Source organism: Oncorhynchus keta, chromosome 30 (genome assembly GCF_023373465.1).
Source record: "Oncorhynchus keta strain PuntledgeMale-10-30-2019 chromosome 30, Oket_V2, whole genome shotgun sequence".
NCBI classification, from domain to species: Eukaryota; Metazoa; Chordata; class Actinopteri; order Salmoniformes; family Salmonidae; genus Oncorhynchus; species Oncorhynchus keta.
Window position 1 is genome coordinate 17,162,085 of NC_068450.1, and position 18,045 is coordinate 17,180,129.

General features: G+C 46.1%; 1 protein-coding gene across 1 annotated transcript in view; it reads right to left on the reverse strand.

Annotated features, from left to right (window-relative positions):
• Positions 1 to 18,045, reverse strand: part of LOC118374651 (teneurin-2-like) — a 450,055-nt gene that overhangs the window by 63,485 nt on the left and 368,525 nt on the right. The window contains exons 13-16 of the mRNA XM_052487936.1: positions 12,644 to 12,790; positions 12,267 to 12,483; positions 10,503 to 10,622; positions 10,110 to 10,371 (exon numbers count right to left, since the gene is read on the reverse strand). Coding sequence (XP_052343896.1) covers positions 10,110 to 10,371; positions 10,503 to 10,622; positions 12,267 to 12,483; positions 12,644 to 12,790 — 746 coding nt within the window. The remainder of the gene's footprint in view (positions 1 to 10,109; positions 10,372 to 10,502; positions 10,623 to 12,266; positions 12,484 to 12,643; positions 12,791 to 18,045) is intronic.

Below are 18,045 nucleotides of genomic sequence, written 5' to 3' on the forward strand. Positions count from 1 at the left end.
AGCCCGGCCTCACCCTACTAGTATCTGAAGCACGGCCTCACCCTACTGGTATCTGAAGCCCGGCCTCACCCTACTAGTATCTGAAGCACGGCCTCACCCTACTAGTATCTGAAGCCCGGCCTCACCCTACTAGTATCTGAAGCACGGCCTCACCCTACTAGTATCTGAAGCCCGGCCTCACCCTACTAGTATCTGAAGCCCGGCCTCACCCTACTAGTATCTGAAGCACGGCCTCACCCTACTAGTATCTGAAGCCCGGCCTCACCCCACTAGTATCTGAAGCCCGGCCTCACCCTACTAGTATCTGAAGCACGGCCTCACCCTACTAGTATCTGAAGCCCGGCCTCACCCTACTAGTATCTGAAGCCCGGCCTCACCCTACTAGTATCTGAAGCACGGCCTCACCCTACTAGTATCTGAAGCCCGGCCTCACCCTACTAGTATCTGAAGCACGGCCTCACCCTACTAGTATCTGAAGCCCGGCCTCACCCTACTAGTATCTGAAGTCAAATGTCTACTATTTGCTGATGATCTGGTGCTTCTGTCAGTAAGTAAGTATACATCTCAGACATTCTTCTTCAGTCATAACCAATACCAGGTGTATCGAACTCCATTATTTGAATGATGCTGTGTCTGCAGGTGTGTATTACAGATATACACTTCAACAGTGTTTACCACTCCTGCTCCTGGGACATCAATGATTACACATTGTAACTATGCAATATACTAGAAACATGATTGATTTGTAATTCATATATACAGAAACAAAAACGATGCATATTTAACTCCCTTCATCTGCATTAATCTGAGGACAGAGGATAGTATTTCAATGAGATACTGCATTTCAACCAGTGGAGAATGTGAAACGTTTTATTGAAAGAAGTTCATTATCCAGGTGTTATAAATGCATAAATGCATTATAATTATGCTAATTGGTAATATAATATTATAAATAGAAGTTCAATCTGTACTTCAATGCACATATGGTGTGCATGATAAAACGAGGAAGAAAGACGAGGTGGGGAGAGAGGTGTAGAAGACAGAAAGGGAAAGAGGTAAGAACAGAGACAGACATCATATGATTCATGAATTACAGTGCTACCCTAATATTATCTCAGTTCATCACAATTACAGTGTCTCCTAACCAGCCTTGGGCGCCCAGTTGGCCAGAAAGTTATCTTATTAAGAGCGGGTGAGGTGGCGATGACGGGACTGGCTTCCTCTCTCACATCAAAACATACCTGCAGACGAGTGACAGATAGATACAGAGAGAGCATGATTAAGAATTGAATTTTTATATTTTAACACGGTTAGTTATCATAATCAGGAGGTGAAATGCAAAACTGACCTTGGATCATTAACTCTGGGACAACTACATCTCTGTCTGTATTTCAATGTAAAGTATCTCTTTAATAATACTTCCTGTTGACCCGACCAAGTGACCTCTCACCTATGACCATGCTATGCTCTCTGTGTTAGCCAGTTCAGATGCGGGAGTGGTTCACCAATACAGCTGATATAACCTAGAGGATTTAGGGAGAAGGGGGAGAGGGATGAAGTGAAGAGAGACTGTTATTGTGTGTGGTGTCATCTGGAGTCCCACTCTATGTGGCTACAGAGTACTTTATGCTGAAAAACAGACACATGAGGACAAACAATAGAAGATAATGTCAATAGAAGATACTGTATGTGACGCAGACACCTATCGGAGTGTAACTGAAACATTTAAATATAGAGGGCTATGTGTCTCTCCACTTGGTTATTGCAAGGCTAACCCCCAGGGAAATCATGACTTAGCAGCAACAGATAGACCAGTGAAAATGGCTGTGTTTATGTGGTGTAAATCTGAAAATGAATAGCTGACATCTTAAGGGTTTTTAAATGAATATATGTGAGACAGGTTCCGTGTACAACAAGACAGGCAGAGATGGAGAAAAACAACACAGAACAGTTGAATTACCTCGGGTTATGGACACTTTTGCCTGTTCCTCACACAGTGAACATCTGGCAATATCTAGATTTTCGACCCCTTGATCAGCTTGCTCTCTGAAAGTAAAGAAAACAGCTTATTTTTTATAGAAATGAAAACAATAACTAAGATATGACCATTCAATATAAAGCAGCATATGCCACTTTTAGGATATGTAAATACAGACCAGTGCTGCTTACCTGAGATGTCTTCTTCGTAGGTGTCTGCTTTGACTTCCTTTGTGTCGGAAAGAAGTTGCTTTCAGAACAATTATTTTGGATTGAAAATGAAAAAGGTTTTGCTCTCGACAAAAAGACACAAATGTACCTCCATTGCATATAACAATTTGCCTGTGAAAAACCACACCTTCATACAAACGTGCTACTGTATGCAGAATTCTTGATGCACAACCGAAGATGCTACCATATCCTGCCAGCACGCCCACAAGCGAGCCACTCAGGAGCAGAATGATGACGTGTGGAAGAGGGAAAGGAATGAGATGGGAACAACAATTTGTTTCAAGTTGGGGAGGAGGGCTAATAGCTGAACAATAGACTATTCAACCTTTACTAAAGAATAGTCTAATTGCCGAGCTACGTGTGGAAAACCACCCTCCTATCACAGACCAGATTTGCCCTAACAACCAAGGGTTAGCCTGCTATTCAATGTAATAAATGAATGACTTTTCAAATAAGTTACCTTATACATTATGTTGGTCGACGTTTTGTTAGCCACGCTGTCCTTACGAACCACATAGCATATCATTACAGCAGTATGTACCGGTATGTTATCTAGCTACCTAACATTGGTAGTTATACATCAAACTTGCGAGTATATTAACTATAGGCTATCTAACGACCCAACGTTTATTGACTTGATCATTCCCGTCATTCTTAGCTTAGCTAAATGGTTTGGTCGTTGTGAGTTTTCAATGGACATTCAGGTGCTTTTCGTAAATTCACTCGGGAAATCTATAGGCTGGACAATAGAACGAGTCAAAATTCACCCAAGGCTAAAAAGGGACTTAATGAACGTTGGCTAAACTGAAACACTATTACGAGCCCATAGCAAATGAATGGAATTGAACGTTCGCAGAGCCTGTTTTGACTGGAGTGATGCTTAGAATTCCATTAAAAATGTAGCCCTTTTTATTTTACCACTACAACCTGTTCGTCGGAGAAAACTGGAAAAAACAACTTGTGTAGAAAGTAAACATCCGCACCTCGGTGGTGACAACTGTGCTTATTTCTGCGTAATGAAAAAGTAGGGAAAAAATTTAAACATTTTCTGGTCTAGCAATCGGTGACAAATGTCTCTCCATTAGAAAACAATGGGGGTAGCTCAGCGTTCCAAGGGCAAAAATGCTAGCATTTGATGACAACTGAGCTAGCTGCCCAGGCTTACATAATTAGAAAGAGGAGATTCTCATAATTAAAATGGCGTCCGACTTGAAAAAAATTGAAATATACACATTGCGAAATAGACCGACCAACAATGGGAAGACCGCAGAGTTCCAATATTATTTTTGTTGTTTACATTTAGTTGTTTACATTTGAACCATAAAACACCGTGAGCAGGTCTCACTGCCAACAATAGTGAAGCAGGCATTGTGATGTTGAACAATAAGCTGGGAATAGAACGTTCGGAAGTCGAGTTGTTGCCACGGTGCTCAATAGAACTAAAGGGGGCTGGTGCTCAATAGAACTAATAGGAGCTGGTAGGGTGAAAAATGCACTAAAATAAGGTCTGTTTTTTAAGATTACTTCAAAACGACGACAAGGAACTGGGAAATATGGTCATATAATGAAACTGAGCTCCACGGTGGATGCAATGAACTAGTTATCAGAAAATAAAGTTGCTAAAATGTATATGTGTCCAGCTTACTATCTACACGGATTTCAGAGCACTCTCGTCTGAGTGTAGCAGAGCGCAGAATAATTACTTTACGAGTGCTCAACACCCGTTGAATATGGCCGGTGTCAGTAAATGTCGGAAGAAAAGCGTAGTTAAATTGTTTCCAGCAGCACATTTACAGTCACCAACGCTCTGGTTAAGCTGTTAAGTCGACCCTCTACTTTTTCGAACATTCTGTTAAAAATCGCGCAACATTTCAGCGCCCTGCTACTCAGGCCAGGAATATAGTATATGCATATGATTAATATGTGTGGATAGAAAGCACTCAGACGTTTATAAAACTGGTTAGATCACGGCTGTGACTATAACAGAACGTGCGTTTCATCGAAAAGTGCAGGAATATCTGATCACTGAAAATTGAAATAAATATCCATCCGCGACTTCAAGGAATTGTTCAAAGTGAACCGAATTAAATGAGGCCGAGGTTGCAGTGCCTACAGCTTCCACACGTTGTCTAGAGTCTTGTCATTTGATTCGCAATTGATTCTTGGTCTAACCGAATCAAGGGAATCGATTCCCTCCGGTCTCCGACCGGATGTTTTGGTCGAGCTCTCTCCAAGATTTTTTTTTCGAAACAGACACCTATAGAATTGACATCGCCTCCTGATGAATTTTATCGCTTATTAACGTGTACTAATACCTAAAGTTGCATTACAAAAGTATTTCGAAGTGTTTTGTGAAAGTTTATCGTCGACTTTTTGAATTTTAAAAAATGACGTTACGTTATGAAACGCAATTTTTTTCCGTTTATCACACAGTCTTCATAGATCGATATCTAGGCTATATATGGACCGATTTAATCAAAAGAAAAAGACCCAATAGTGATTATGGGACATCTAGGAGTGCCAACAAAGAAGATGGTCAAAGGTAATGAATGTTTTATATTTTATTTGTGCGGTTTGTGTAGCGACGACTATGCTAATTATTTTGTTTACGTCCCCTGCGGGTCTTTTGGGGTGTTACATGCTATCAGATAATAGCTTCTCATGCTTTCGCCGAAAAGCATTTTAAAAATCTGACTTGTTGCCTGGATTCACAACGAGTGTAGCTTTAATTCAATACCCTGCATGTGTATTTTAATGAACGTTTGAGTTTTAACTAATACTATTAGCATTTAGCGTAGCGCATTTGCATTTCCAGAGCTCTAGATGGGACGCCTGCGTGCCAGGTAGGAGCAAGAGGTTAACACGAAAACTGCCTTACCAGCTCTGCTAGGGCGAGTAAAATGGTCAGAGTGGTCTCATTTCTGTAGCACAGTTGGTAGAGCATGGCGCTTGTAACGCCAGGGTAGTGGGTTCGATTCCCGGGACCACCCATACGTAGAATGTATGCACACATGACTGTAAGTCGCTTTGGATAAAAGCGTCTGCTAAATGGCATATATTATTATTATTATATTATTTGTGTCTGGAAGTAGCTAGCCAACGTCAAGTTGTCAAGTGACTCGCAAGTGCCATGCATTTTGTTGTACCGACATGAAATGCAGACACGCTGAAATGTTGCGCGATTTTTAACAGAATGTTCGAAAAAGTAGAGGGTCGACTTAACAGCTTAACCAGAGCGTTGGTGACTGTAAATGTGCTGCTGGAAACAATTTAACTACGCTTTTCTTCCGACATTTACTCTCCCTTATGTGACAACCCTCCCATTCTGTCTGCCGTATTCTCTCTTTGTTCTTGTTTCCTTATTAGGATGCCGGTGGGCGGAGTTGGGAGGGTCGTCAGCTACATGGGAAACACCTGGGCCCGGTGTCTCCCAGGATAAATAGACCACTTCCTCATTCATGGAAGAGACTCTCTCCATGCAGACACCTTTATAGATTTTGTTGTGTATCTTGGTGGTTTTTGGTTGTTTGCTTTGGCACCTTTCAACACCCTGCATTATCACATTCATGCATGCAAAACACTCACTTACACTACTGATTACTGATTACACACACCATTGTATATTGTACATATATTTATTAAATAAAGTCAACTATGTTTTGTTACTCCTTATCTCCACGTCTCCCTTTTGTTATGGGCTTTGAGCCGTTTCGTGACACTTATGTAAGGAATTAGGCACTGTTCCATGTTTACTACAGTATGTATTGTAGACAGCACAGTAGCCTAATAAACCAATAACCACATAAAATAAAGATAAAAAATACTCTTTCAAAATGTCTAATGAAGGCAAACAATTTAGAATCCTCCAATCCTGTAGCCTACTTCCGACGTCATGTTGTACAGCGCCATATTTTCCATTCCATCTTTGGAGGACTGAATAGGCTGGGGAGGGTCAATGTCCATACCAAAGTTAGAAATGCTCTGCAGTGGGAGGTAATAGGTTGTCCTGCCTACATCATTCATAACACGGCCAGAACAGCTTTGGATATGATGTTGAGTACCTGCTCACAAAGATATTTGGATATTTTTATATTTTCACCGTCGGAGTAGAAAGACTGAAGAGGTTTTGTGAGTTTGTTGGCCAGGAGTACCATAACATTTTAGGACACAGCAATGTTCTCTGGCTGTCCATGCTCCCTGCTCTAGAAAGTGTGTTGAAAACGGACGTCTCGTTGAAATCCTTTATTCTTTCTGAAGACAAATGCCCTGTTGTCCTGCGAACAATGTTCGAAGATCCACTGACTGAACTTTGGCTGGCCTTTGTCCATGGAAACTTAACCGTATTCAGTGACATGATCAAGATGCTTGAAGGCCAGGTGGAGTCAGCTGCAATTCTGAGAAACGTTGAGGCAAAACCTACTGCAAGACGTGATGGCAACTTCATTAAGTTTTGGTCAGAGGACTTCTGAGAGAGCTAGAGGGAAATGGAGCCATGTCTAAAGAGAGCTTTCTCAAAACATCCCAATCATTCTTCACTCCGGCTGTGAACTACTTGCAAGCATGGGGAAAGCACACAGATAATCTAAAGGATGTACATGGTCTCCTTTTAAAAAGACAACCTCAGCGAGAAGAGATCCAGAAGGCAGCAGCCACACTGCAGGAAAAATGCCCCAATGTGACCATCAATGAGGATGCATTGTGTCATGAGGTTACTGGCCTGCAAGAGTTCCTAAAGGGGGATCGCTTGAAGAAGACGTCTGAGACACCAATTAGTCAGAGATGGAGCACGGTGGTTACCCACTTCAAAGATAATGACATCCTACACACTAACCTGGCGAGATTAGCGTATGTTGTCATGTGCTTACCTGGAAGTAATGCACCAGTCGAGAGTGTTCTCCCAAATGAATGATATATGGAAAGCAGCAAGAAATAGGTTCACTGTTCCTACCACCAAGGCCGTGCTTATTGTGAAGACAAAGTTCAACCTCCCCTGCCAGGAGTTCATGGAGAAGCTGGCCAAAGACAGAGCAATCCTGAAGAAGATACATTCTTCTGAGAAATATACAGATTAGGTTGGTATAAGTATATTATGTAGTTACCAATCACATCAGCATCTTACTTCTTTATTATGTTGTTAAGTATTTCACATATACTATTGTCTCTGTTTTTCTGCTCGTATTCTACCCAGACTACCAGGACCACTGAATGGCTGTTCAGATCAGTTCTACCCAGACTACCAGGACCACTGAATGGCTGTTTAGATCAGTTCTACCCAGACTACCAGGACCACTGAATGGCTGTTCAGATCAGTTCTACCCAGACTACCAGGACCACTGAATGGCTGTTTAGATCAGTTCTACCCAGACTACCAGGACCACTGAATGGCTGTTCAGATCAGTTCTACCCAGACTACCAGGACCACTGAATGGCTGTTCAGATCAGTTCTACCCAGACTACCAGGACCACTGAATGGCTGTTCAGATCAGTTCTACCCAGACTACCAGGACCACTGAATGGCTGTTCAGATCAGTTCTACCCAGACTACCAGGACCACTGAATGGCTGCTCAGATTGGACAGTTCTGTCTTGTCTATAGTGTTTCTGTAGTATACTTGTTTTCTCTGTCACAGTGGGCCTGTTAGACTAAATACATGAAACTGGAATTGTCCCCCTTTATTATTTCATAGATAATAACATTGGATATTTTAATTATATATTGATATTATATATAATAGATAATAACATTGGATATTTTAATGATATATTGAACTGGAAATGTCCCTGGTTTTCATTTCAGAAATGTGGTCACCTTATTAGAGAAGCTTAACCAAGTTGAATTCTTCCCAACGGGTCGATACAGCTGTAATTGAGACACAGTCATGGATTCCCCTGTGCTGGTGGAGTCTCCTCCTTATCTCTAAACATTGCATCATTCTTGCTAAGCAGGGAACTGAGTGATATGAGCCTTCAACGGTTCCTCCCCTTATCTGTATTGTCACATGTGATTGTTGTCCCTGCACTCAGCCCCTCCCAAACTTCATTATGCCCCCCCCCCCTCATGTCTCTTTTGTAACTAATGTTCCTATACTTCTGAGAATAACAATGTTCCAAGTTTAACCCCGAATCCAAAAATGCCATCAAAAGGAATATAAAATTCAACATACTAAATAGGATCTGACTAAAAATACTTGAATCAGTTATAGAACCCATTGTCCTTTATGGTTGTGAGGTCTGGGGTCCGCTCACCAAACAAGAATTCACCAAATGGGACAAACACCAAATTGAGACTGCATGCAGAATTCTGAAAAATATCCTCTGTGTACAACGTAAAACACCAAATAATGCATGCAGAGCAGAATTAGACCGTTACTCACTAATTATCCAAATCCAGAAAAAAGCTGTTAATTAAAACTTCTTATGGCTGCAGGGGCAGTATTGAGTAGCTTGGATGAAAATCTGAGGTTTGTAGTTTTTGAACTCAGCCCTATTGAATACACAGTGGGATATTGGTTATGTTGCATTTCCTAGGGCTTCCACTAGATGTCAACCGTCTTTAGAAACTTGAATGAGGCTTCTACTGTGATGTGGGGCTGGATGAGAGCTCTTTGAGTCAGTGGTCTTTGAGCCAAGTCCTGCTCACACACATTCACATGATAGCGACCTGCATTCCATGGCTTTTCTACAGACAATGGTATTCTCCGGTTCTCCTAAAGATTGATTCTATACTTAGTTTGAAATGTTTCTACGACCTGTAATATAACTTTTTGAACTTTTCGTCCGACAATCGGCAGGACCTGCACAAGCGTTTGGATTTGTGTACTAAACGCCCTAACAAAAGTAGCCAGTTGAACATAAATAATGGACATTATCGAACAAATCAAACATGTGGAGAGATGTGGAGCAGAGAGAGATGGATGAGAGAGAGATGAAGGAGAGAGATGGAGGAGAGACGGATGAGAGAGATGAAGGAGAGAGATGGAGGAGAGAGATGGAGGAGGAGAGAAGTGGAGGAGAGATGGATGAGAGATGAAGGAGAGAGATGGAGGAGAGAGATGGAGGAGAGAGGTGAAGGAGAGAGATGGAGGAGAGGAGATGGAGGAGAGTAGTGAAGGAGAGAGATGGTGGAGAGAGATGGATGAGAGAGATGGAGGAGGAGAGATGGAGGAGAGAGATGGAGGAGGGAGATGGAGAATGAGAGATGGAGGAGAGAGGGAGAGATGGAGGAGAGAGATGGAGGAGAGAGATGGAGGAGGAGAGATGGAGGAGAGAGGGAGAGATGGAGGAGAGAGATGGAGGAGAGAGGGAGAGATGGAGGAGGAGAGAGATGGAGGAGGAGAGAGATGGAGGAGAGAGATGTAGGAGAGAGATGGAGGAGAGAGGGCGAGATAGAGGAGGAGAGAGATGGAGGGGAGAGGGAGAGATGGAGGAGGAGAGAGATGGAGGAGGAGAGATGGAGGAGAGAGATGGAGGAGGAGAGATGGAGGAGAGAGATGGAGGAGAGAGGGAGAGATAGAGGAGGAGAGAGATGGAGGGGAGAGGGAGAGATGGAGGAGGAGAGAGATGGAGGAGAGATGGAGGAGAGAGATGGAGGAGGAGAGATGGAGGAGAGATGGAGGAGAGAGGGAGAGATGGAGGAGAGAGGTAGAGATGGGGGACAGATAAGATGGGAAAGATGAAGGAAAGATGACAGTGTGGTTGGCTCGTTACCTGACAACATTTTGAGAGAGAGAGGAGAGAGAGGAATGATAGGAGAGGAGAGAGGGATGAGAGGACAGAGGAAGGAGATTTAAAGAGAGGCTGGTTACCTGACACCACCTGGAGAGAGAGAGGAGAGACAGAGGAATGATAGGAGAGGAGAGAGAGGAGAGACAGAGGAGGGAGATGAAAAGAGAGGCTGGTTACCTGTGTCTCAGGTATGATGGGCTTGTCTCTGGGTCTAGAGGAGAACAGCGATGACAGGGGTGAGGCGATGACCACAGGGTCAGGTCGGAGGAAGCCACTGAGGTCACATCCTGGGATGGTGTTCTCCTCAGTCTTCATCGCCAGAGTATCCATTGCGTAAAAACGACCCCATGGTAACCACACCGTGCGATCTTGCGTGATGAACGGAGCACGCTCAAACCTCAGGGTCAACGAGCCACCGCCATTTGCTAGCAGGTCAAACCTGGAGACAGAATCAGAAACGTTGTAGTATTAGTTACTATGTACCGTGTGTGTGTGTGTGTGGTAGGTACGTTCCGTCCTGGCGTGTGTGTGTGTTCCATCCTGGCGTGTGTGTGTGTGTGTGGTACGTACGTTCCATCCTGGCGTGTGAGTGTGTATCCATAGTGTGGGTAATTGATGAAGGAAACATTGACTCCCACTAGGGGAGTACCATCTGTAGTTAACACCTGACCTCGGATCAGAGACGCCAAGCTGACAGACAGAGAGAGAGAGAGCGCGCGAGAGAGAGAGAGAGCGAGAGAGAGAGTGAGAGAGAGAGCGAGAGAGAGCGAGAGAGAGCGAGAGAGAGCGAGAGAGAGAGAGAAAGAGCGAGAGAGGAGCGGCAGAGAGAGAGAGAGAGAGAGAGAGAGAGAGAGAGAGAGAGAGAGAGAGAGAGAGAGAGAGAGAGAGAGAGAGAGAGAGAGAGAGAGAGAAAGAGTGAGAGAGAGAGAGACAGAGACAGAGAGAGAGAGAGAAAGAGCGAGAGAGGGAGAGAGAGAGAAAGAGTGAGAGAGAGAGAAAGAGAGAGAGAGAGAGAGAGAGAGAGAGAGAGAGAGAGAGAGAGAGAGAGAGAGAGAGAGAAAGAGTGAGAGAGAGACAGAGACAGAGAGAGAGAGAGAAAGAGCGAGAGAGGGAGAGAGAGAGAGAAAGAGTGAGAGAGAGAACGAGTGAGAGGGAGAGTAAGAGAGAGAGTGAGAGAGAGAGAGAGAAAGAGCGAGAGAGGGAGCGGCAGAGAGAGAGAGAGCGACAGAGCGAGAGAGAGAGAGAGAGAGAGAGAGAGAGAGAGAGAGAGAGAGAGAGAGAGAGAGAAAGAGCGAGAGAGGGAGCGGCAGAGAGAGAGAGAGCGACAGAGCGAGAGAGAGAGAGAGAGAGAGAGAGAGAGAGAGAGAGAGAGAGAGAGAGAGAGAGAGAGAGAGAGAGAAAGAGTGAGAGAGAGAGAGAAAGAGCGAGAGAGGGAGAGAGAGAGAAAGAGTGAGAGAGAGAGAAAAGAGAGAGAGAGAGAGAGAGAGAGAGAGAGAGAGAGAGAGAGAGAAAGAGTGAGAGAGACAGAGACAGAGAGAGAGAGAGAAAGAGCGAGAGAGGGAGAGAGAGAGAGAAAGAGTGAGAGAGAGAACGAGTGAGAGGGAGAGTAAGAGAGAGAGTGAGAGAGAGAGAGAGAAAGAGCGAGAGAGGGAGCGGCAGAGAGAGAGAGAGCGACAGAGCGAGAGAGAGAGAGAGAGAGAGAGAGAGAGAGAGAGAGAGAGAGAGAGAGAGAGAGAAAGAGTGAGAGAGAGAGAAAGAGTGAGAGAGAGAACGAGTGAGAGAGAGAGAGTGAGAGAGAGAAAGAGCGAGAGAGGGATCGGCAGAGAGAGAGATAGCGACAGAGCGAGAGAGAGAGAGAGAGAGAGAGAGAGAAAGAGTGAGAGAGAGACAGAGAGACAGAGCGAGAGAGAGAGAGAAAGAGAAAGAGCGAGAGAGGGAGAGAGAGAGAGAGCGAGAGAGAGAGAAAGAGAGAGAGAGAGAGAGAGAGAAAGAGTGAGAGAGAGCGCGAGAGAGAGAGAGAAAGAGCGAGAGAGGGAGGGAGAGAGAGAGCGAGAGAGAGAGAGAGAGAGAGAGAGAGAGAAAGAGGAGAGAGAGAGAGAGAGAGAGAGAGAGAGAGAGAGAGAGAGAGAGAGAGAGAGAGAGAGAGAGAGAGAGAGAGAGAGAGAGAAAGAGTGAGAAAGAGAGCAAGAGCGACAGAGCGAGAGAGAGTGGGAGAGACAGAGAGAAAAGACATTCAATGTACTGTAAATATTACATCACGTGTGTGTTATGTTGTGTGTTGTGTAGTGTGTGTTGTGTATTGCAGTATGCGTCATGTGTATGTAATCCTCTCACCTGGCGTTGAATGGGTTTTCCCCAGGTATGAGATGTGTGCTGTCTCGTCCAACTAGCATCTTGACCCTGTCATAGAAGGATCCTACCCAGGGTTGGGACAGAGACAGGGGGCTCTGCTGGATCACCTGGAGGGGGTCTCTGGATCCCCGACACAGAGGGCTGTTCTGACACGGGCTCTGGATACAACAATCTGGATCCATACAGTCAGTCAGACCATCTGGAGTGAGAGAGAAGGAGGGAGAGAGAGGAGAGTTTCAGTGTCTCAAACATATTGCTATGAAAGGTTACTTCATTCTCCTAACAATTTATTTAAACTCAAGGTGAAAAGTTTGCACTGCTGGACTACAAGAGGTCCAGCCCCTTCATTTCACACACACCTCCTTCATTGTCTGTGTTGTCGGTGCAGGAGGTCTCCATGGCAACGCTGCATCCGCCACCCCTCCAGCCCGTCTGGCATTCACAGTGCCAGCTCTGCTCCCTCATGGTACACTGGCCATTACCATTACACAGGTTAGGACAGCTATCTGAGGAGAGGGAGAGAGGGGGGAAGGAGAGAGAGAAATAGAGATGGGGAGGGAGAGATAAAGGGGGAAGAGAGAGTTAGTGGGGGAGAGAGGGGGAAGGAGAGAGAGAGAGAGAAATAGAGATGGAGGAGGGAGAGATAGAGGGGGAAGAGAGAGTTAGTGGGTGGAGAGAGGGGGGAGGAGAGAGAGAGAGAAATAGAGATGGGGAGGGAGAGGGAGAGATAGAGGGGGAAGAGAGAGTTAGTGGGGGAGAGAGGGGGAAGGAGTGAGAGAAGTAGAGATGGGGAGGGAGAGAGAGGGGGAGGGAGGGATAGATGGTGGTGAGGGAGAGAGAGATATAGGGAGGGAGGGAGGGGTGGGGGAGGGAGGGAGGGGTGGGGGAGGGAGGGAGGGAGAGATAGGAGAGGGAGGGATAGATGGTGGGAAGGGAGAGAGAGAGAAAGAGAGAAGGGAAGGAGGGGAGAGAGAGGGGGAGGGAGAGAGACATACTGTGTTGTGTTTTAATGCACACCGACACACACACCTGTTGAGGACTCAGTCAGCCCAATGCTTTACAATACAACACATTCATTGGATTTCTTTCATTTCCATTCTGTGTATCAGCTCTCACAGTCTCACGTCAGAATGAGACGTTCATCCATGTGTCTCAAATCCACATTTCAAAGTTGTTCCAAATGTCACATTTCAAAGTGTTTAAGGTTAAGTTAAGGTGCCCCCAGTGACCGGTTTCCACGTTATCTCCACGTTATCTCCACGTTATCTCCAGACGTCCTCAGACATGGATGGACGTCGAATACTGACTTGTACCACGGGTGACCTGGCTACTTTAGATCATAATTAACCAACCAAGAGATGTGACCTGACATTTGACAGTCTGTAGTAATTCATAGGAGAAGATATGTAGATGGAAGGTAGAAAACACATTGTGATAATTATTAAGACTCAGAGGTTTAACTACAGAGGACCATATAGCACAACAGAGTGTTAGCCATGATTGTCTGTTAAATGGAGCCATTTTAGGAAGGCTGACACTTATGTAGAGCAACAACAGCAGAATCTATATGGGGCATTGATCGGCTAGCCGGGCCAGGCAGGCAGGCCCTCTACTTAATGCTAGGGGCCCAGTCAATTCCCCTCCTACTAACCAGAATAAAGTGGGATTTCAGAAATTATTAAGAGAGAGAGAGAGAGAGAGAGAGAGAGAGAGAGAGAGAGAGAGAGAGAGAGAGAGAGAGAGAGAGAGAGAGATGACAGAAAATAAAATGGGAATACGTAGAAGACAGAACGTCCTACAGAAAGTTGGTCCCCAGCAGCAGTAGCATCATCCAGTTGTCTCCTCCAGGCCGGTTAGTGAAGGTTACAGACATAAATCCTAAAACCATGGATGGACCTGATGACAACACACTATGAAACACCCTGGCTCATAAAACTCTCTTTCCAATCTGAACTCTCTCTCTTTTCTCTTTTTTTCTCATTCTCCATCTGAACTCTCCCTTTCTCTGTCACTCTCTCTCCTCTTCCTCCTCTCCCTCTACCCCCCCCCCCTCCCCTGGGTACTACTCTGTACAACAGTGAAAGCCATCTTATTAACTTTAGTAGGGCAGAGGACACTCCAAACCATCCACAGGGGATCTATATCCATCTGTTCAATTCAGTTTGGCTGGGGGATTTTGGATCCTGTCACAGGACTGTAACACAACTCAAAACTCTATCCTTTGAGTGTGTGGTATGGTGTGGGGTGGTGTGGGGTGGTATGGGGTGCTGTGGTGTGTGGGGTGGGGTGGGGTGGTGTGGGGTGATGTGTGGTGTGTGGGTTGGTGTGGTGTGTGGGGTGGGGTGGGGTGGTGTGGGGTGATGTGTGGTGTGTGGGTTGGTGTGGTGTGTGGGATGGTATGGGGTGGTGTGTGGTATACCCCCATATGAGAGAGAGGCTGAGGGAGTGTTCTGTTATATACCCCCATATGAGAGAGAGGCTGAGGGGGCCTGTTCTGTTATATACCCCCATATGAGAGAGTGGCTGAGGGAGTGTTCTGTTATACACCCCCATATGAGAGAGAGGCTGAGGGAGTGTTCTGTTATATACCCCCATATGAGAGAGAGGCTGAGGGAGTGTTCTGTTATATACCCCCATATGACAGAGAGGCTGAGGGAGTGTTCTCTTATATACCCCCATATGAGAGAGAGGCTGAGGGGGACTGTTCTCTTATATACCCCCATATGAGAGAGAGGCTGAGGGAGTGTTCTGTTATATACCCCCATATGAGAGAGAGGCTGAGGGAGTGTTCTGTTATATACCCCCATATGAGAGAGAGGCTGAGGGAGTGTTCTGTTATATACCCCCATATGAGAGAGAGGCTGAGGGAGTGTTCTGTTATATACCCCCATATGAGAGAGAGGCTGAGGGAGTGTTCTGTTATATACCCCCATATGAGAGAGAGGCTGAGGGAGTGTTCTGTTATATACCCCCATATGAGAGAGAGGCTGAGGGAGTGTTCTCTTATATACCCCCATTTGAGAGAGAGGCTGAGGGGGACTGTTCTCTTATATACCCCCATATGAGAGAGAGGCTGAGGGAGTGTTCTGTTATACACCCCCATATGAGAGAGAGGCTGAGGGGGACTGTTCTCTTATATACCCCCATATGAGAGAGAGGCTGAGGGAGTGTTCTGTTATATACCCCCATATGAGAGAGAGGCTGAGGGAGTGTTCTCTTATATACCCCCATATGAGAGAGAGGCTGAGGGAGTGTTCTGTTATATACCCCCCTATGAGAGATTGGCTGAGGGGGACTGTTCTCCTATATACCCCCATATGAGAGAGAGGCTGAGGGGGGCTGGGATGCAGTGACTGGGACTAGGGAACCACCTCCTGTGCCTTGGCTGTCCAGACCCCTTGGAATACTGCAGAGTACACTTACTGTAGACAGTCATGATCATTAATTCACCATGGAAACATTAAGGTTAACAGACACAGACTGTGATCTATGACCCCTGGTTACAGTGGCTGTGAATGGTAATGTCTGGCTACAGTGGCTGTGAATGGTAATGTATTGTTACAGTGGCTGTGGATGGTAACCCCTGGTTACAGTGGCTGTGGATGGTAACCCATGGCTACAGTGGCTGTGGATGGTAATGTCTGGTTACAGTGGCTGTGAATGGTAATGTCTGGTTACAGTGGCTGTGAATGGTAACCCCTGGCTACAGTGGCTGTGAATGGTAACCCCTGGCTACAGTGGCTGTGGATGGTAACCCATGGCTACAGTGGCTGTGGATGGTAATGTCTGGTTACAGTGGCTGTGAATGGTAATGTCTGGTTACAGTGGCTGTGAATGGTAATGTCTGGTTACAGTGGCTGTGAATGGTAATGTCTGGCTACAGTGGCTGTGGATGGTAACCCCTGGTTACAGTGGCTGTGGATGGTAAACCATGGCTACAGTGGCTGTGGATGGTAACCCCTGGTTACAGTGGCTGTGGATGGTAACCCCTGGTTACAGTGGCTGTGGATCGTAACCCATGGCTACAGTGGTTGTGGATGGTAACCCCTGGTTACAGTGGCTGTGGATGGTAACCCATGGCTACAGTGGCTGTGGATGGTAATGTCTGGCTACAGTGGCTGTGAATGGTAATGTCTGGCTACAGTGGCTGTGAATGGTAACCCCTGGCTACAGTGGATGTGGATGGTAACCTGTGGCTACAGTGGCTGTGAATGGTAACCCCTGGTTACAGTGGCTGTGAATGGTAATGTCTGGCTACAGTGGATGTGGATGGTAGCCTGTGGCTACAGTGGCTGTGGATGGTAACCCCTGGTTACAGTGGCTGTGTGTGGTAAACCATGGCTACAGTGGCTGTGGATGGTAACCCATTCCTACAGTGGCTGTGAATGGTAATGTCTGGCTACAGTGGCTGTGGATGGTAACCCCTGGTTACATTGGCTGTGGATGGTAACCCATGGCTACAGTGGCTGTGGATGGTAACCCCTGGTTACAGTGGCTGTGGATGGTAACCCCTGGTTACAGTGGCTGTGGATGGTAACCCATGGCTACAGTGGCTGTGGATGGTAACCCATGGCTACAGTGGCTGTGGATGGGAATATCTGACTCCAGTGGCTGTGAATGGTAATGTCTGGCTACAGTGGCTGTGAATGGTAATGTCTGGTTACCGTGGTTGTGGATGGTAACCCCTGGTTACAGTGGCTGTGGATGGTAACCCCTGGTTACAGTGGCTGTGAATGGTAATGTCTGGCTACAGTGGCTGTGAATGGTAATGTCTGGTTACCGTGGTTGTGGATGGTAACCCCTGGTTACAGTGGCTGTGGATGGTAACCCCTGGTTACAGTGGCTGTGAATGGTAATGTCTCGCAAACAGTGGCTGTGAATGGTAATGTCTGGTTACAGTGGCTGTGAATGGTAATGTCTGGTTAACGTGGCTGTGGATGGTAACCCCTGGTTACAGTGGCTGTGGATGGTAACCCATGGCTACAGTGGCTGTGGATGGTAATGTCTGGTTACAGTGGCTGTGAATGGTAATGTCTGGTTACAGTGGCTGTGAATGGTAACCCCTGGCTACAGTGGCTGTGAATGGTAACCCCTGGCTACAGTGGCTGTGGATGGTAACCCATGGCTACAGTGGCTGTGGATGGTAATGTCTGGTTACAGTGGCTGTGAATGGTAATGTCTGGTTACAGTGGCTGTGAATGGTAATGTCTGGTTACAGTGGCTGTGAATGGTAATGTCTGGCTACAGTGGCTGTGGATGGTAACCCCTGGTTACAGTGGCTGTGGATGGTAAACCATGGCTACAGTGGCTGTGGATGGTAACCCCTGGTTACAGTGGCTGTGGATGGTAACCCCTGGTTACAGTGGCTGTGGATCGTAACCCATGGCTACAGTGGTTGTGGATGGTAACCCCTGGTTACAGTGGCTGTGGATGGTAACCCATGGCTACAGTGGCTGTGGATGGTAATGTCTGGCTACAGTGGCTGTGAATGGTAATGTCTGGCTACAGTGGCTGTGAATGGTAACCCCTGGCTACAGTGGATGTGGATGGTAACCTGTGGCTACAGTGGCTGTGAATGGTAACCCCTGGTTACAGTGGCTGTGAATGGTAATGTCTGGCTACAGTGGATGTGGATGGTAACCTGTGGCTACAGTGGCTGTGGATGGTAACCCCTGGTTACAGTGGCTGTGTGTGGTAAACCATGGCTACAGTGGCTGTGGATGGTAACCCATTCCTACAGTGGCTGTGAATGGTAATGTCT